The sequence below is a fragment of the Panthera uncia genome, chromosome F1 (assembly GCF_023721935.1).
Source record: "Panthera uncia isolate 11264 chromosome F1, Puncia_PCG_1.0, whole genome shotgun sequence".
Lineage (NCBI taxonomy): Eukaryota > Metazoa > Chordata > Mammalia > Carnivora > Felidae > Panthera > Panthera uncia.
The window spans coordinates 39606798-39625460 of NC_064813.1; the positions used below are offsets into that span (position 1 = coordinate 39606798).

Genomic DNA, 18663 nt, shown 5'->3' on the forward strand with positions numbered 1-18663 from the left:
AAACGTAGGAGCTGCCTGAGCATTGCCTCCCGAGGCAGAGTGTGAAGGCCTGTGTTCCAGTCCCCGGTCTGCCCCTCCACACCGTGGGACCCTAGGCCAGCCACGTCCCCTCTCTGGGCTCCAGCCTTCTCTTCAGAGGCTGGGAGCAGGTGGCCTGTGAGGCCTCCGCAGGTCTGACCTGCCGTTGCCCTGTGGGGCCCGAGGAGGAGTGTCCTGGAGGGCAAGATGAATGCTCTATGTCCAGCAGAGGGCCTTGCCCGGCCCCTGGCCAACGGGGTGGGAGGGAGAAGCTCGGGTCCACTGGAGCAGGCTGGTGATGCCAGACGCCTGACTGGAGGCGGACCAAGCGGCCAGCTGCCTCTCTCCGGTCAGCCCTGCGCTTGGACCCCTCTCTCTCACCTGCTCTTCGTGGGGCAGCTGCCTCCTGCTCGTCCGGCCATGCAGTGGCTGTGGCCGCTGGCCGTCTCTCTTGCTGTGGTGTTGGCCGCGGGGCTGAGCAGAGTGTCTGGGGGTGCCGCCCTGCACTCGGGCGGGCACAGAGCCGAGGCCCAGGAGCAGCAGAGCCGGTCCAAGAGAGGCACTGAGGATGACGAGGCCAGGGAGGTGCAGCAGTATGTGCCCGAGGAGTGGGCCGAGTACCCGCGGCCCATCCACCCTGCTGGCCTGCAGCCCACCCAGGCCCTGGTGGCCACCAGCCCCAACCCAGACAAGGACGGGGGCAGCCCAGGAGGCAGGCGGGAGCCTCGGGGCAATCTGACGGGGACGCCGGGTCAGAGGCTGCAGATTCAGAACCCCCTGTACCCGGTGACCGAGAGCTCCTACAGTGCCTATGCCATCATGCTCCTGGCCCTGGTGCTGTTCGCTGTGGGCATCGTGGGTAACCTGTCGGTCATGTGCATCGTGTGGCACAGCTACTACCTGAAGAGTGCCTGGAACTCTATCCTCGCGAGCCTGGCCCTCTGGGATTTTCTGGTCCTCTTTTTCTGCCTCCCTGTTGTTATCTTCAATGAGATCACCAAGCAGAGGTTGCTGGGTGACGTTTCTTGCCGGGCCGTGCCCTTCATGGAGGTGAGTGTGTGTCCAGCTCTGGGGCTGCAATCCGTCAGGCTGTCGGAAGTGGGACATGTGGGTGTGCGGGACCCCAGAGGCCCAGAGCTCCGTCTTGCTTCTCCTCCAATTTGGGCAAGGAGACAAATGCGGTATTGGCTCCCAGGGAAACCAAGGCATCTAGGGGGTGCAGGAAGGTGTGTGGGAGCCCTGGGGGCCAGCCTTAGCCTGGTCTCTTACTTCAGGAGCAGCCTCGAGGCAGATCTCTCCCCCTTTCTCTTTACTCTGAGCTGTCCCCTTCCTGCCTTAACCCCCCTCCATCTTTCCACCGCAGAAATCGCTCCGTCAGCTGTGTGTCTCCTTTTTCTCCCTTTTTGCCACTGCCGCTGCCCTGCACCCACAAGGTATTGACTTCTGAATATCCTGCTTCCCTAAGCAGTATGTAAAGGGAGATTCCAGTCTTCTGCAGCTCCCCCAGGTCAAGTCAGTATCTACTCCCCTTGAACGCAAACGCCAGAAGGAAAGTCCCTTCCTTACTGTGACTATTGTCATCCCTCTCTAAAAGGGAAGACCTAGTTCTGGATGCTAGAGCCTGGGGGCGAGGGGCTTAATGTCAACTTATGTCTCTGACATACCGGGTATCACTGGGGCAGGTCACATCTCCTGTCCAATTTGCTTATTGCCCCACCATGGGGTAGACCAGATGGCCCCACTGGTGGGTTTATTCTACAATTCTAAAATATATCACCAACCTCATTTCTGGGAACTCCCACCTAACGACAGGCACATGAGTGATGATGGATGTATAGATCCTACACAGAGAGCCTAACCCAAACATTACAAAAATATACCAATATATGTGCATTTATGTGAGACACAGCAAGGCCACTGTGTCTATATAGGGGCACAAAATAAGCGAGCAGCCTTTTAAATTTTGGCTACGGGCGGGGCGGGAGGGAGGCTACTAATGAGGACTGGAGTAGCTGTGGCCTCCCCATGAAGGCTGCTGCTCCTCTCGAGAGTGGATGATGCTGTGGGACGTGAGTGGCTTGCCGGAGTGGAGAAGGAATCAGGATCAGGCGTCTGGACGTAGGTTCTGTTCCCAACTCGGTTCCCAGTTCACTGTATATTAGTGATGATTTCATATTTGGACAGACTGAGGCTCAGCAGTTGGGGCAGCCCTTTGTGTCCTTCCCGACCCAGGAAGACTGCCTCACCGTGGCCCAAAGGTACCCAAACCTGACAGAAGGCCCTATGGTTGGGACTAGCCCCGGCATCTTCGTTATCATCTGGGGCTTAGGACCCAGGTGCGCTGTGAAAGGTTGGGCAAGAGGACTAGATTAGAAACCAGGCTTTGCCCCTCACTAGCTGAGTGACCTAGGTCTGCTTAATCTGTCTGAACCTCAGTTTTCCCCTCTGTAAGTTGGGAATAATAATAATAACCATTTGAATGAATTCTTGAAGGATTAAATGGGAAATATCGACAAAGTCCTTAGAATTAAAATAATTCAGTAAGTGGTGGGTTTCACCAGGGAGGGTCTAAGAGCAGGAGAGGAGGAGGGCAGATGCATGTGAACTCTTGTCTGCACGAAAGCCTGCCCTGCCTGACTGCGGGTCTCAACATACCTAATACCTAGGCTGTGGCTCACAACCTCCTGGGCCACCCGCTCCACACCTCCTGGAGGATGGAGATGGTTCATGAGCTGACAGAGCCCCCCTTTAGGCTGGGTGATGGGGAGGAGTTGAGGGAAAAATACCCTGTCCCAGAACACTTCCGTAGGGGGGATCTTAGGAAGGCCCGCAGGAGGGAGCAGGAGAAGGCAACTTGGAATTTTTTTGTGTGTGTTATTTTTGGTTTTGTCCAAGCCCCAAGGCTGCTCTTCCGCAGGCCTGGGCTCCCCTGCCAAGGGAGTGGGGGGTGCCGGTTCTCACAAAGATCACTTGGTGGCTGTGCTAATGAGCCAGAGATTGTGTTCCCCCAGCCAGAAGAGGGAAGAATTTGGACAGAAGGGGGGATCTGAGCACAATCCCTGAGTGTGGTTGAGCATCATCTGATAGCTTGGGAGGGTTCTCCTCTTCCTCTCTTCTCTCTGGCACTTTCTTCCCCTGCTGCTCTGGTTTCTCTCTCTTGGCTCACAGGGTGATTTTCCTGTGTGCTCAATGAATAGCATCAGGGAGGGTGGGCCCGGGCTGTTTTGGAGGAAGGCTGCTTCCTCACACAGCCAGGCCCCTAGCTTTCTTGGATAGGATGAAGAGACAGAGAGAGAGAGAGAGAGAGAGAGAGAGAGAGTGTGTGTGTGTGTGTGTGTGACTGAGCCATGTTTCAAAAACCTTTCACCTGAGGCACATAATGGAATAATGGGATCTGGGGATGGAAGGACCCACAAAGACCCAGAACTGCTATGTCTTTGTCTTGATTCTTCGTTAGGGAAGATATTCCAGAGTCTCTCAGAGAGCATATGGGTCTGTGGGACCCAGGCCATTCATTCCCTAGCCCAAGAGGCAAAGAAGCAGGGTGGAAAGAGTCGGGCCCGTCTGTGTGTGGATCTCAACTCTGCCATCCACCTAGGGCACTCATCCTGCCCGAGCCAGTTTCTTCGTCTGTACGATGGTTGGCTGCAAGGATGTGGCGACGTACGTCAAGTGCCTGACTCGCGGAAAATACTCACTAAAGGGTGGTTGTCATTACTGTTGTTTCTACACTTACCACCCAGTTTCCCGTCTGAGCCAGAAACGCAGGCCTCCTCCCGCCTCCTGGGTTTGACCACGTGCTTCTCTCCTCCTCTACACCTTTGCCCACAGGTCTCCTCCCTGGGAGTCACCACCTTCAGCCTCTGCGCCCTGGGCATCGACCGCTTCCATGTGGCCACCAGCACCCTGCCAAAGGTGAGGCCCATCGAGCGGTGCCAGTCCATCCTGGCCAAGCTGGCTGTCATCTGGGTGGGCTCCATGATCCTGGCTGTGCCCGAGCTCCTGCTGTGGCAGCTGTCGCAGGAGCCTGCCCCCGCCACGGGCACTGTGGACTCATGCATCATGAAACCCTCGGCCAGCCTGCCCGAGTCCCTCTACTCGCTGGTGATGACCTACCAGAACGCCCGCATGTGGTGGTACTTTGGCTGCTACTTCTGCCTGCCCATCCTCTTCACGGTCACCTGCCAGCTGGTGACGTGGCGGGTGCGGAGCCCTCCCAGGAGGAAGCCGGAGTGCCGGGCAGGCAAACACGAGCAGTGCGAGAGCCAGCTCAACAGCACCGTGGTGGGCCTGACCGTGGTCTACGCCCTCTGCACCCTCCCCGAGAACGTCTGCAACATCGTGGTGGCCTATCTGTCCACTGAGCTGACTCGCCAGACCCTGGACCTCCTGGGCCTCATCAACCAGTTCTCCATCTTCTTCAAGGGAGCCATCACCCCCGTGCTCCTCCTGTGTATCTGCAGGCCGCTGGGCCAGGCCTTCCTGGGCTGCTGCTGCTGCTGCTGTGCCGAGTGTGGTGGCGCCTCGGAGGCCTCAGCCGCCAGCGGCTCGGACAACAAGCTCAAGACCGAGCTGCCCTCCTCCATCTACTTCCACAAGCCCAGGGAGTCGCCCCCGCTCCTGCCCCTGGGCACGCCTTGCTGAGGCCTGGGTGGGGGTGGGGGGGCGTGGGAGCAGGGGCCAGGTGGGGCAGGGCGGGTGCCCCCCAGCCTGTGTCTGGTGTTTCTGGCCCCATAGGTCTTGCTTCTCTGCCCGTCTTGCTGTCTAGAGGTGGACTTGGTCCCTCTTGTGGGGGTTCGGGTGTGCCAAAGCCCCTTCCCCCAGCAGGGCCTTCCCCGGCTGTTTCTTGGCGTCTCCCAGCCCTGTCCTCAGTGGGTGGTAATGCTTCCAGGTCCTTAGAACTGCCTAGAAACTCTCAGTCCCCCAGCTGGAAGCCAGAACTTCACCTGCCTCTGTCTTGGAATCTGCTGTACTTTAGTTGGCTCTTCTCTAAGCGTTGCCTGCTGACTCTCATTCATCCTAGAACAGGGGGCCTTTTGGGGGCCAGTCCTGCCTGGCTCTTCTCTAGACCAGGTCTGCCCTAGCCTTAGACATCTCCTCCTCCCGGCACCTTCTCTTCTTCCGGAGGATTTCTCTCTCTTTCTTCTTCCTTCTCTGACATCTCCTGGGTTGCCCTGTGCCAATCCCCCCTCCCCCCGCCCCTGCCCCGCCGCCATCCGCCCCGTGGTAGGTACTCCCTTGTAGAAGGCCCTTCTTCAAAAACAATAAACTAGGTAGAACTATCCCTGTGCCCACTGGAGTTTCTTGTGCCACATCCTGACAGTGCCCGGATGCACCTGGCCCTTCTCCAGGACAGGTGGCGCCCTGGGGGGATTCCTCCCGGCCGCATTTGGCCCTTTATGGCCTGTGGCTGATGTCCTGCCCAGCCTTATGGCCCTAAGGCTTTTGAGGGGCAGAGTGGATGAAGGGCTTGGGAGGTGGAGTACTAAGTCTTTGTCCTAGCCTGAGCCCAAGCATCCTTGGGAAGTCAAAAGGCGCCAAACTTATCTCTTCTGGAGCCCCCACTCTGTTCCTCCTCCTCCACAAAGCCCCCATTTTAGAGAAACCAGCAGCCTTGCTCGGTGAGCCTGGGGCCTTCCAGCCTCTCTGACTCTGAGAGCTGCTCTTTTTCAGTTTCTTAGAACAGACTGTTTTGCCCGTAGACGGCCCAGCTGCCTGCTCCCGGTCTGCCCCCACCCTGCCCCCACCACACCCCTCCCTGGCAGCCAGAGCTCCGTCCTGTGCCCCCAGAAACCCCTCAGCTCCTCCCGCCAGTCTTGCCCCGGGTGTCCCACTTCCGCCAGGTACCCCTCTGGGGTCCTTCCACAGCCCCCCTTAACCCTGTTTGGGCCTCGAGGAGCTGGCACAAGCTCAACCAGAAGGGACACCTCGGCCTAGGCCACAAATCACTCCCTGCCTCCTAAGCCCAGCTTTGTCTCAAGTGCAGCTCTGGGTCCCAGTGGCGACTTCTGCCCACCAGATCCACCTAAAACATCTGCACGGGGCCTCGGAAGGGATGATGAGGGACAGAGGTTGCTGAGTGCACTGGGCTCCTTTCTCCTCTGACCACCCCACCCACACCCCTTGGCCTCAGCCCGGCCCCGACCCAAGCCTCCTTCCCCCCCTCTCTTGGGGATCTTAATGGCCTTGTTCTCTCTTCCTGGCACCCACCCCCAGGACGGGTGACGCCAAGAGAGAGGGAGGCCGTTGCTAAGTGATAGAGCTGCCATGCACACACTCTTTGTGCTGGGGAGTGACACCCACCCATTTCTCAGCAGACCTGTTGCCACAGTGACCGAAGCCCTCAGCTGTGTCCGTAGAAACTTAAGATGGGTGGGCGGGGGGCAGGTTGGAGAGGGAGCCAAAGGCAGGCTTGCGGCACTGAGGATACGGGGGCCATTTTCTCCACCCCCGCCCAACTCCCTCTCTACCCCCGTCCCCACCCTCGTTCTAGACGCACCAGTAGCTTCCTATGGGATGTAGGGAGGGGGCCCGGGGTGAACTGAGGTGAAGTCTGGCATGGGGAGAGGGCCGAGGATGGAAGGCTGAGGGCAGGGGAGGGGGCACCTTGACATCCTGTTTGGGGGGACTTTTCCAGAGGGCACCCCCCCCACCCCTGCTTCTCCCTCCTGTTGCTTGGCCAGCTCAGGGCTGATGAGAGGGGGAAGATGGTGTCTCGAGGCCCTGCCACCAGCCCCGCCTTCCATGCCTGCCAACGTGAATGGCTTGCAAGATTAGTCAGCAGGCCAGCAGGGCCTTGGGAAAGAGCCACTGTCCCTCCGGCCTGGGCCAGCTGGGGGAACAATGTGGCGTTTGTTGCTCAGGGGTCCCAGGCTGCTGGTGGGGGGCGGGTTGGCACACTGGCGGGTGGTGGATTTGAGCTGGGATGCTCAGAGGCAGCACAGACATTCTCCCTCCCCCTCGGGGCAGACTTTAGACCAGCCCTCAGACCCCGAGGCCAGGTGGGGGGGAGAGGGCAATCCACGGAGCCTCCCCCTTCAGCTGGGAGTGGGGGGCAGAGAGCACGAGCACTTTGCATTGAGAATCACCTCCCTCCAATGGGACCGGACGTGGTCATTGAGCCTCTCAGTTTCCTCATCTGTAAAATGGGAACAACCCCTCTCTCACAGAGGACTACAGTCATTAAACGAGACAAGATATATAAAGCATGTGGCATGACGCCTGGCACCTTTTCTTCCTTCCTTTTGGGAAATGAATTCTCTAGTACTACAGACTAGGCTTGCCAGGGTACTCTCAAAACTCATCCAGGCTTTGGGACTTGAAAGGGCCCCGAACGATGATTTACATATATACGCACAGTCTGTTCCCGGTCCAACTTCCACAAATTCTTTAGGTCCTATTAGGCACCTGCTGCGTGCAGCCACTGTGGTAGGATGATGCCTGCTTGCTGGTAAGCAGCTCATCCTGTCTAACCTCCAATGTCACCCCTCATCGGGGGATTCAGGACTGGGAAAGGCAGGTCTGCCCTGACACCTGCCCCGTCCTGCTCCCCACATGAGTGACCGTCAGGCCTCTCCAGCCTCCTAGGCCAAGGGCAACTCCTGCCACCTCTGCAGCCAGGAGAGCACGGGGGCAGCCTGGTCCCACCTTCAGCCTCCTTAACCAGGGGGCACGTTTCCTATTCCTTAGGAGCTAGAAGACACCTTAAAACCACTTCTCTCCATTTGCCTAATTCCATCCACATTCTTTCCTCCAACTCCTCTGGTAAAGGGGAACTGCCTTTCCAGGCAAGTCATTTCTTTCTTTAAAAAAAAAAAAAATTTTTTTTTGGACTTTTATTTATTTTTGAGAGACAGAGCACTAGCAGGAGAGGGGCAGAGAAAGAGGGAGACACAGAATCCGAAGTAGGCTCCAGGCTCCAAGCTGTCAGCACAGAGCCTGACGCCGGGCTCGAACTCACAAACTGCGAGATCATGACCTGAGCCGAAGTCTGACGCTTAACCGACTGAGCCACCACACAGGCACCCCCCCACCGCCCCGAGTCATTTCTGACTATAAACTACCTTCAGGAGGAAGCCCTGGGCACCAAGAAGTTCAGAGCCAATAGGTGCCAATAGGTGAAGTTCAGAGCCAATAGGGCAGGCCCAGGACCCTTGAGGCCGAAGCCCTGGGATCCCTGCTCCCACATCTAAGGGAACCATGCCTCCTTCTTCCTGCAGAAGTGACTAGAAGTGACTTCCAGCAGAGGCAGGACTAGAGGACGAGAAAACAGCTGCTGTAGGGGCCTGCTCTGTTCTCCAGGGGGACGGGAGACTGAAGGGGGCGGAGCAGGGGAGAGGCGGGGCTTTCCTGCGAAACTGGGTCAAGATGGCCCCGGATTTGGGTAAGCTGGGCCTGCAAGGCTCAGAAGCCGCAGCTGTGGGCAAGGAGGAGGGGGGACCAGCTCTGAAGGCTGGGGTCAAGTAGGGAAAGGACTGGGATTGGGCACAGGAACAAGGGTACGGCCTCTCTCCCAAGAAACCGGTGGCACAGACACCAACAGAGAAGCAGGGAAGGGGGGAAGCCGTCAGGCTCTGCAGGCCCGGCACCGCCCCCTGGAGGACAATTCGCTGTGGCTGCAGGTAGGGCTCTGAATGGACTCGAGGGAGGTGCAGCCCCGCACACATCCGGGATGCAGCCCCACACTCCCGCCACGCTGACCCCAGCCCCAGGCAGGTCCTTAAACAGACTTCCTCTTTAGCTCCACTTGGCAGCTGGAAGCTCAGAGCCGACCGCATGCGAATCTGACGAGGGAGGGAGAGGGAGGCCCGGCGAGGCCCGGCACACGCGCGGGAGGCTGCTGTGTGAAGTGCCATTGTGTTCCCGGTGTGAGCGCGTGCCTCCCTCTCCGTGGCTGTTTGTGCCCAGTGTGCGGGCCAGCCAGTCATTCCGTGGCATCTAACGGACAAATAACCAGCCCCGTACACCCCCCCCGACACAAAACTGGTCATTTATTCGTGTTGTTAGGAGGCAAAAAAATGTACAGTTACAAGAATCATTTTCCAAACAGAGGTTAAATATGAGCTGAAAAGTGTAAAAAAGGAAGAGGAACATCACTTTACAAATCATTAAATTAAACACATAAACCAACAGAAAACAAAACCCAAAGAACCAACCCCCCATGCTGAGTTCTCTCCTTGTGCAACTCTGCAAAATGAGAACAGAAAATGAGGTGGCCCATGGAGTTGGGGGGGCCCCAGGAAGGGGCAGGAGCTGGGAGCCAGGAACGGGCAGGAGGGGCTGCTGGGGCGCCCCGGGCGCTGGCCTCCTGCCCCTTCCGCCTGGTGCTCTCTGGCACCTGGTTGTGCCTGGTGGCCCTACTGAGGCTGGGGTGGGGGGTGGGGGGCAGACAGGGGCACCTCCGGAGGTGGCAGTCAGCCTGTGACGTTCAAGCACTACGGGGACAAGCCAGATCGGGAAGTGGAAATGAACGCGACATGGGGATGGCCGCCAGTGCCCTGGCTGGTACCTGCCCCCCAGGTGCCAGCCTTCACTTTCCTAATCTGAACCTGCCCCAAGCCCACCCCGCATCTCTTTCCTTCTTTCCAGACCGCCCCCCTCCCGGGTCCTGACGGGCCCCTGCAGCATCAAATGGTTGATTTTAGTCTTTGCTTAAATTAAAAAATTAAAATATATATACATATATATACTGTACACACAGGACGACAACAGAAGAGTGTTGAAAAGGGCAGTGTAGGAGTGGGGCACGGGAGAGAGGAGGGCAGGGGCTATGGGGCCAGGGCTGTTAAGGGGCCGGAAGCAGGGCCGGCAGAAGGCAGAGGGAAGGGGAAGGGCGAGAGGTTAGGGGGCCAGAATGGGAACGGTTTATTTTACAATAAAATCAGGAGTTCAAACCTCAGCAGAACAGGACTCTGGGATCCCCAGAGGGCCCCTCCCCACACTGAGTGAGGAGGGGCGGGCTTAGGGGGGACGGCAGGGTGGGCGGGGAGCTCGGCTTCGGGTTTGGATGACAGCAGGTCCCTGGTCCGAGGGGGAAGGACCGCAGTCTCAGCTTCTCCGTGACTTTGAGTGTTGAATAAGCCACTGTAGGGTGATATCTGGGTGGGGGACGACAGAGAGGTTTATAGGCCTTCTAGTTTGTGCTGGGCCGACTGGGGAGGTGGAACAAACACCTTAGGGAGTGGCCTAAGCCCAGGGCTTCCAAAACTGCAACTGGGGATTGACTCTAAGGGCAGCAAAAGCCCAGAGCCATCGAGCTCCAAACAGCCCCAGATGAGTGGCGGGGGGCATCTGGGTGGCGTGAAGGACGGAGCCATGGGACGTCACAGCCAGAAGGGGCCTGGGAATCGCCTGATCTAACCCTGTGACCGTTATAGTGGGGGAAGCAAGGCTCCAGGAAGGGAGCGATTTGCCTAAGATCACACAACCAGTAGAGGGCAGAGCCGGGTGATGCTCAGATTCTGAGCTTCCCCGATGCCTGTCCTACCCCAGGAGAACCATAGAGCTTTGGGCTTCAAGGAAGGTTGTGGAGTGAAAACCTTTGAGAGTCACTGCCCCAGAACACCCAGAAGTGCCTCTCCGCTCCTCCCCTTGTCCCAGGCTCTTCCCAGAATGCCAGCAACTCCCCCATACCCACGCGCACCAATGTTGTCCTTTTCTTTGCAGGAAATGGAGTAGCAGCAGATCTCTCGGTCCTGGATGGCAGAAAGATTCCTGGGGGGAAACCAGAGTAGAACCTGCTGAGGCTAGGACTGCCCAGGAGGCCTGGGGCTGGGGGCGCCAGAGTCCTTTTCTTGCTCAGGAGCTACAATGGGGAGGGCGAGGCTCCGGGAAAGGTAGGCTCTGCTGCCACCATGTGGCGAATACTGAGAGCAGCAGCAAGCCGTCTCCCTCTCCCGTGGCCTGGGAAATCGGGGGAGCAGGGAGGAAGGACAGAGAAGAGTAGCCAAACTCACATTTTCTCAATCAGCTCCTTCTCATCCAGTGCTCCTGGAAGGTCTCGCTTGTTACCCAGGACTAAGACCTACAGAGGAGGACAAAGACTAGGTCCAGGGCTGCCGGGCCAGGCCGTCTGTTTCCTCTCCCCACCTCAACTGTGCCTGGCCTTCACCTGCCTCTGGCCAGGCCCCCAGTGACTTCCCAGCGGGCTCCCTCCCCGCCTCCCCCACTCCAATGCACTGCTGACCGGAATGCCCTGCAGCTGGGGTTTGTCCAGCAGGTTGTGCAACTCATTCTTGGAGGCCTCAATCTTCTCCTGGTCAGCGGCGTCCACCATGTACCTGGGGGACAGCAGGGTGGGGACAAGCAGGTTGACACTACAGGCTGAGAGGTAGGAAGAGAAGGACCTGCTGCTTGCGGGAGCAAACCTCTTGTTTGGGCTTGGTCACCTCTTGATCTGTGGGCTATCTAGGCCTCCTCCAGGGCCTGCCGTTATCCCGTCGTCCAAAGTCCCCTCCGAAGAAGCTGTCATGCAGGGGGTGAAGCTTGGCTCTTTGAGATTATGTGTAAATCCCTCCCAAAGTGACCCTCTTAAGTGTTCAGGGAAAGACTAGCTATGGGTGAGTGAGAAAAAAGCAAAGGATGCCCCAGAAGATTTTCTTGCAGCAAGATACTTTTAAAAAATGAGGTCAGGGCCACCTAGGTGGCTCAGTGGGTTGAGCGACCGACTTCGGCTCAGGTCGTGATCTCGTGGTCCGTGAGTTCGAGCCCCGCGTCGGGCTCTGTGCTGACAGCTTGGAGCCTGGAGCCTGCTTCGGATTCTGTGTCTCCCTTTCTGACCCTGCCCCGCTCACGCCCTGTCTCTCTCTCTCTCTCAAAAATAAACAAACATTAAAAATAATTAAAAAAAAATTTTTTTTTAATGTTTATTTATCTTTGAGACAGAGACAGACAGAGCATGAACAGGGGGAGGGTCAGAGAGAGAGGGAGACACAGAATCCGAAGCAGGCTCCAGGCTCCGAGCTGTCAGCACAGAGCCCGACGCGGGGCTCGAACTCACAGGCCGCGAGATCACGACCTGAGCCGAAGTCGGTCGCTCAACCCACTGAGCCACCCGGGCGCCCCCCCAAAAAATGTTTTTTACATGAGGTAAAAAACAATGAAAACAAAACAATCTTTTGTTTGGGCATACACATGTGAGATAAAATTATTTTTTAAAAGCAAGGGAATGAGCCATTTAAATCGCACAAAAGTCAGGAGAGCGGTGACTCTAAATTGGGGGGAGGCAGGGAGACACAGGTACTTTGAGCCGGTTGATGCTCTGGTTCTCAGATTGGCCGGGAGGTGCCCAGAGTGTTTCACAGATATTCTTATCTGCACACAAAGTAAAGGCCGGCCGTGTACGGACAGTGTGTTGCGAACCCAGCACTTTGATGGATCCAGTTCTGGACCTGTGGCTCCTACAGGTAGTGAGGTTGCGGGGCCGGGGCGGGCGGGGTGGTGGTGGGGGGCGGGGAGCCAGGTGAGGCTGAGTCCTGCCACCAGCCTGGCCCTGCACTTACACAATGGCACTCACTCCTCGGCAGTAGCGCTCCCACATGCTGCGGAATCGGGGCTGTCCCCCAATGTCCCAGAGCTGAGCGAGAAGAGGGTGACACGGTCTCAGCAGCAAGCAGGCAATCGAACCCATCTTGGCTCCCAAGTCCCCCTCACCGCTCCCCTACTCCCTGCACACACCACCCCCCCCCCCCCCCCCCCCCCCCCAGGATTCACGTGCTGTCCGGTCCTCCTGTCTCTGCACCCCTCTGACTGCCTCAGAAGTCTTGTGCTCTTTTCCGCACTATCCTAGCCTCGGCTTTCCTTCAGCTTCTCCCCCCAGGGGTCGCAGATGCCCTCCCCAACTCCCTTCCGGGTGCCCGGCCCCAACAGGCACACACGGGCTCTTCTGTGGCCCCAGCTGTGCCCAGAGTTTTGGCTTCCTGCCGCTCACCTTGATGGTCACGTTCCCTTTGGTGATTTTGCGCATGTTGAAACCCACGGTGGGGATCATGTCCTCGTTGAACTGTCCTGACTGGGAGGAAGAGTCAGAATTGGAAAAGGGGTAACAACTGACAGAACCCAGATACGCCACCTCTGGTGGCCACGGCCACAAGGCTGCAAGAGTGAGGCAGAGGCCAGGCCCGAGCTTCACAGGCACCCCTCTGCGGGGGGGCATGGGGCCATCTCCTGAGTGTCCCTTGGTTTCAGGGGGGGATGGCCATAAACAACTCAGGTGTTCACCCAGTTCCTGGGGCTCTCCCATGAACACGAGGCCTGTCTTCTTCAGGCAAACTCAAAGTCTCGCAGCCCAGACCGGGGAAAAAATTCCTCCTAAAGTCTAACCTACATCTCTCTGTTGGAACAGGAGCCCTTTTATTGTACTTAGTCTCCAGTGGAGCAGAAGAATTACCTCCCAACAAAAGAACTTCAAGCAGCTCATGATAAGCAGTGAGGGGGGATCTCAAGGGAAGGAGACATATCTTCAAACTGGCAGCAAATGTTTTGAGGGAAGGTAAAGTGGCCACCCCAACGTGCAATGCCCACCAAGTAATTTCTGGATTGTCCGGTGGTTGTGGTCTATTTGTACTACACTCCCATTTGTTAGGATGGATAATCCACACTCTGTACTCCCTGTTGACTTATGTGTCTCCCCACTGGACTGAGAGCTTCTTGGGGAGGGGAACCATGCCTCCATTAACAACATTAGCAAATGTTTGCTGAATAATTAGGAGTTGACTATAACTCCATATCCCATAACCCACTCTCGAATTCAAACGATCGTCGTTTCTCCCCCCTCTAAATGGTCTCCAAGATGTCTAGATTGCTCTAAACTAGCCCAGGCCTGCAGGCCAGACCAAACTTGCTCCAAGGTCATTTCCGTGTTCACATGTAGGACAATTTTGCTTACAACCAACCCCTCAGGTGCAGGAGATGGGACTTGCTTAACCTTGAATCTGAGGGTGACAGCCTTGTCTCTCTACCATGCCATTTGTTTGTGCTAGGTGGTAGGAATAATTTGCCTCAGGTCACGTAAGGAAGTCAGGGGCTCTGCCCCTTAGCCAAGGTGTAGGAGATGACGATTTCTTATCCAGAGCCTGTAGGCCTGAATGAAGACTGCCTGAGGATCCATCCAAATGAGAGCGAGCGATTCCCTTTTATCCAGAGGAATCACCCAAACTCATTCACCAAAGTTCTTGCAAGTGAGAACTGAGTCCTTATGACTCATGCTCATGACACGGTAGAGTAAGGGTTCCCACCCCAAGGGTCACAGGTGGACTGCAGAGAGTCCGTAAACCCCCTGAAATTGCTCCCGATGTGCATGTACAAAATTTTTGTTTGTATGGACACTTCTCTGGGGAAAGGGTGTCTAATTTTTATCAGTTATCAAAAGGGTCCCAGAGCCCTAAAAGTTAGGAATCACCGAGGGAAAGGGAGCATCCTGAAGGAGGACAGCTTTGCTTCCAGCTAAGTATGGAGGCCCTAAACACATGTGGTCTAATATCCAAACCCCAGCAAGGTGCCAGGGTGGGGGTGGGGGCACCCGCTGGACCAAAGTCCACTCCTCCCCATCGGGGCTGCTGAAGAACATAAGGGTCTAAAGAAGAAAGCCCAGTTTTTATTAACCATTCACATGGAGGAGCGTGGGCAAGACACTTCAACCTCATCGGGCCTCAAGGCTTCCTCCCGTGAAATGGGGACCAGGGTTTTTGTTTCCTAGAGACTGGCAAATAAGGCTCGCAAAGTGCTTGGAAATGGAAATGGTCTGGGTGTCGCATGAAGAGCCATCTGGCATCTCTGGCAAATAGAAGATTCATAGGCTCCCATATACCTGAAAAAGCCTGGCCTGGCACAATGTGATTTGGGGCTAGGAAAACGTTCGGGAAACCAGGCTCCCCGGTACCCAAATAGCCAGTTCAGCTGTGAATCAAAGCTAAGCTGCAACCAGGTTATGACTTCATTTCCCTGCTGATGCCTCCTGATCTCACAAGCTCCTCACTTAACTGCCAGAAGTAACCTTTTGTCTCAGCCTCGAATACCCCCTGGCTCATTCCCTCTTGGGTGGGCTCCCACTGTCTGAAAATTCTGTATACTGAGTCAAAAATTCATCTTCCTAGAACTTCCATCCCTTGTTCCAAAGACTTGGGTACCCCAAGAGTAGTTCTTCCATAGGACAGTCTTTTACACTTTTAAATATTTGAAAAGGGCTCTCTTTTTTTCCCTCAGGCAAAACATCTCCTACTTTCTCCATCACAACTTTTTGAGAGGAACTCAACAGAACACTTCTAGGTCCTTAGGAGGACTGTGAAGTCTCTGTATAATTTTTTTTTTTCCAGTTCACATTAGCCTGCTGAGTAGCTAGACACATAAACTCAACTTCTATTTACAGTCAGACCTCATAGGGGGAGTAGAAAAAGCCAAATGGGAAAAAAGCTGAGACCAACAGATGACAAATGAGTGGGCAAAGGTGATTCAGAAAGTCAGCGGTGGGCATAGGAACAAAGGCCAGGGGTCCCGATTCTTCATTTCCTTCTGAAAGACATTCTACCGTGGTTATACACAAGGTGGGCAGAAATGCCAGTGCGGGAGCCCTGGAGGATTGGAGAACACCAGTTTCCCTGATCCTAAAACTCCCGCGGAAGTCCACAAGGGGTGATTTTTCTTGGAAGGCCTCTTTAAAGGGAAATTTTGCTGGCACATTTAGGATGGTGAGCCCTTCGGGTGAGCCGAAGTGGCAAGTTGAGTATCGAACGAGGGAATGCATGGGCTAAGAGCTGTACATCACCCGAACTCTGACCTGGCAGTGTAATATGTGACTCTTGGGTTCTGTTCCTGGGTCTGATCCTGTTTTGGATATGATGCAGGTCTAGAGGAGGCCCTCCTGACGAGGAACTGGAACCCACCTGGGTACCTGTGCATCTCTGCCCAGGCGCGTGGCTTCCCTGGGGACTGGAGGTGACACCTAGGGTGAGCTGTTAGAGCAGCAACAACTTGGTCCTCCTCTTGGCCTTACCCTGGAGACGTCTCCCAGATCTAAATGCCTAGAAGCCAAGCCACCCAGGCCTGCAGGATCAGAGTCCAGGTGTTATGTTCCTGCCTAAGGGGGCCCAAGAGCCCAAGTCAATGCCAAATCTAACTAGGGGCCAAACTCTCAGACAGGAGCCCAGGGGCACATGTCGGCTAGGAGACTATCATGCCAAAAAACCAGCAGGGGCCTGAAGGTCCTGGCCTGTCGGATGAGGAACTAGGAACCACTGGGTGGAGAAAGGGGCAGGAGTCCTCTGCAAAACATGTTTGGAAAAGGAAGCCAGTGCCTAAATATGTGACCGTGGGGTACCCGCAGCTCCAGCCTCCAGCCTTCCCTCTGCCCTCCTGCCTCAGGCCATGCTCCTTCTGGGATGCTGAGATCCATCAGGGGGGCCCTCTTCTTCCGGGATGGGCCACAACACAGAGAAGTACCTGGGCTGACCGGCCATACTTCTTTGCTAACCCACATCATCGGCATTTTTGGCCAGTGTGTGGCCAATCCACAATTCTCAGAAACCCCAGTATGGGTACTGGGACCGGCGGGGGGCAACCCCAGCACCTGCCCCAAGCCTCCCTCAGCCCCACACGCCCAGTCCAGCCAAGCTCTTTAATGCAGGCCGCAGCCATTACCGCAGCCTCAGCTCACACACCCATGGAGCCCATCTTCCCTTTTTGTAAGACAGATTTTAACTCCTTCCCCACCACTCCCTGGCAGTGAAAGACTTACAATTGCCCATCTCCGTCTGGACTACCCAAAGCCCTCAGAGCCACTCTCTCCCGTGTCCCTAGAGTGGGCAGCGCCCCTCCAACTCATCCTCTGGTTGGGGCACCTCCTGCTGCAACTTCTGAGCCAGACGGAGACTCCAAACTCCCTTTACGATGCCATCCTCCCCGGACCCCCAGCTAAGACGCCGCGGGTTCCTGGAGAGGAGGAGTCTGAGCTGGTGCCAAGGGCCTCAGCTGATGCCACTACCCCCAGGGGACACCTCCCCTCTCCCTCAACAGCGCCGGGGCTTCCCCTTCCGGCAGAGAGGGGTTAAAGCCTCGGGGTGGGGCTGGGCTTGCCCAGGCCCCTTCCCCAAGCCGCTCCGGCCGCCGGGTCCCGCGACCCTCCGCACGCGGGGCGGGAAGGCCCGGGCGCTTTCGCCCCGTCATGCCCCCTCGCGCGGGGACCGGAGGGAGCCTGTCTCTGCAGGCGGCGGATCCCGCCAGCCTCGTGACCCCCAGGGGCCGCCAGGCCCAGGGCCCCAGCCGGTGTCCTCGCCCCCCTTCCCCCGCCCCCAGCCGTGCCATCCCGGCCCGGGCGGGACAGCGGGTCGCGCGCCACCCAGGTCTCCCACGGGCCGTGCTAGGCCCCAAGCGCTCGGGCCCGCTCCTCCCCCGCCCGGCGCCCGGCGGTGCCCGGCCATGCCAGGCGGCGACCCCGGCTCACCAGGGCGCGGCGCAGGCCGACACAGGCCCGACCCTCGGCCGGCGCCCCGGGCCCGCGCCCCGCGCCCCCGTACCGCGATCACGTTGACGAAGGTGGTCTTGCCGGAGTACTGCAGCCCGACCAGCGTGAGCTCCATCTCCTCCTTCCAGAACAGGGCCTTGAACCAGTCCAGCAGCTTGTTGAACAAAGCGATCATGGTCGCTGCGGCCGGCCCCGCCCGGTGCCGGCTGCCCGCCGCCCCTCGCTGCCCTCGCGCTGCGGCCCGGAGCGGCCCCTCCCCGGTGCGGCCCGGGTCCCGCGGCTCGGTGCGGGCGGAGGCTGGAGCGCAGCGGCCGACGACTCGCTGCCCCCGGATCCGCTCGCCGATGGGTGTGGCTTCGGCGCCCTCCTCCCCCTCCTCCGCCGCCGCCGCCGCCGCCGCCCTCCGCCCTCCCGCGCCGCCGCTGCCCGGCCGTGTCCGGCTCGCACCCGAGCGCGCGCCCCTCCCTCGCCCCTCGCCGGGCCCGCGGGTGGGGTGCGCGGGGAGCCCGCGAGCCTCCGGGGTAGGGCCTGCGCCTGCTGGCGTCCGGGGACACTGGGGAGAGAGGTCCCCTTCCCGGGCTGCGGCGCCCTGGCTGGCACCCCTTTCCTTCTTAAAGGGCGGTGGGCCCGAGGTGCGTGGGGTCCCCGTTAAGCAGGGTGGAGAAGGATGCTTCACCCACTTTCCAGGACGCGGAGATGAGCTCTCTATGAAAGGGAGAGAAATGGAGGCTTTTTGTTGCCTGAATCCTTGGCCTCTGAACATCTCTGGGGACGGAGTCTTATCCTCTCAAAACCTAACGGGCGGAGAGTCACAACCGTCTTTGGGTGTTTTAATACTCCATCTTGTTTTGTTAACCACAGTTTACCTGGACTGCGTGTTTAGGAAGCCTCTGGCCCAAAGTGAAACAGCTGTTTGAGGCTGAGGTTGATTTTCACTAGTATCACCATAATTCGTAGATAAAATCCTGCCGGGGTGGGGGGTGGGGGTGCCAGTGAGGGAGATCTGCAGCGGATGAAAAAGTTGGCCTGTTTTGGTAAAAGTCAAAGTTTTCTTCAGGAGGAGAACTGATGGTGGGAGATGTAAGGCAGGCAGAGATGCCTCCCTAGCCACAGGGCTGCTGAACCCAGGGGCTGGCTGTTCCCCAGTAGTTCCAGGCATCAGGGCAAACCTCCCACCTAGGAGGAGTGCT

At 57.5% G+C, this 18663-nt stretch overlaps 2 protein-coding genes across 2 annotated transcripts; one reads left to right on the forward strand and one right to left on the reverse strand.

Annotated features, from left to right (window-relative positions):
• The first annotated feature begins 341 nt into the window (after positions 1-341).
• Positions 342-4662, forward strand: GPR37L1 (G protein-coupled receptor 37 like 1). The gene is made up of 2 exons (XM_049634355.1): positions 342-1068; positions 3850-4662. The coding sequence occupies exons 1-2, from the start codon at positions 439-441 to the stop codon at positions 4660-4662; spliced, it is 1443 nt and encodes a 480-aa protein (XP_049490312.1). The 5' UTR covers positions 342-438.
• Positions 4663-8989: 4327 nt separating this feature from the next.
• ARL8A (ADP ribosylation factor like GTPase 8A) lies at positions 8990-17814 on the reverse strand. The gene is made up of 7 exons (XM_049634354.1): positions 17526-17814; positions 12947-13027; positions 12519-12592; positions 11204-11297; positions 10974-11041; positions 10661-10731; positions 8990-10115 (listed from the first exon to the last, which is right to left on the reverse strand). Exons 1-7 carry the CDS (start codon positions 17646-17648, stop codon positions 10066-10068), a joined length of 561 nt encoding a protein of 186 aa, XP_049490311.1. The 5' UTR covers positions 17649-17814; the 3' UTR covers positions 8990-10065.
• Positions 17815-18663: the final 849 nt, after the last annotated feature.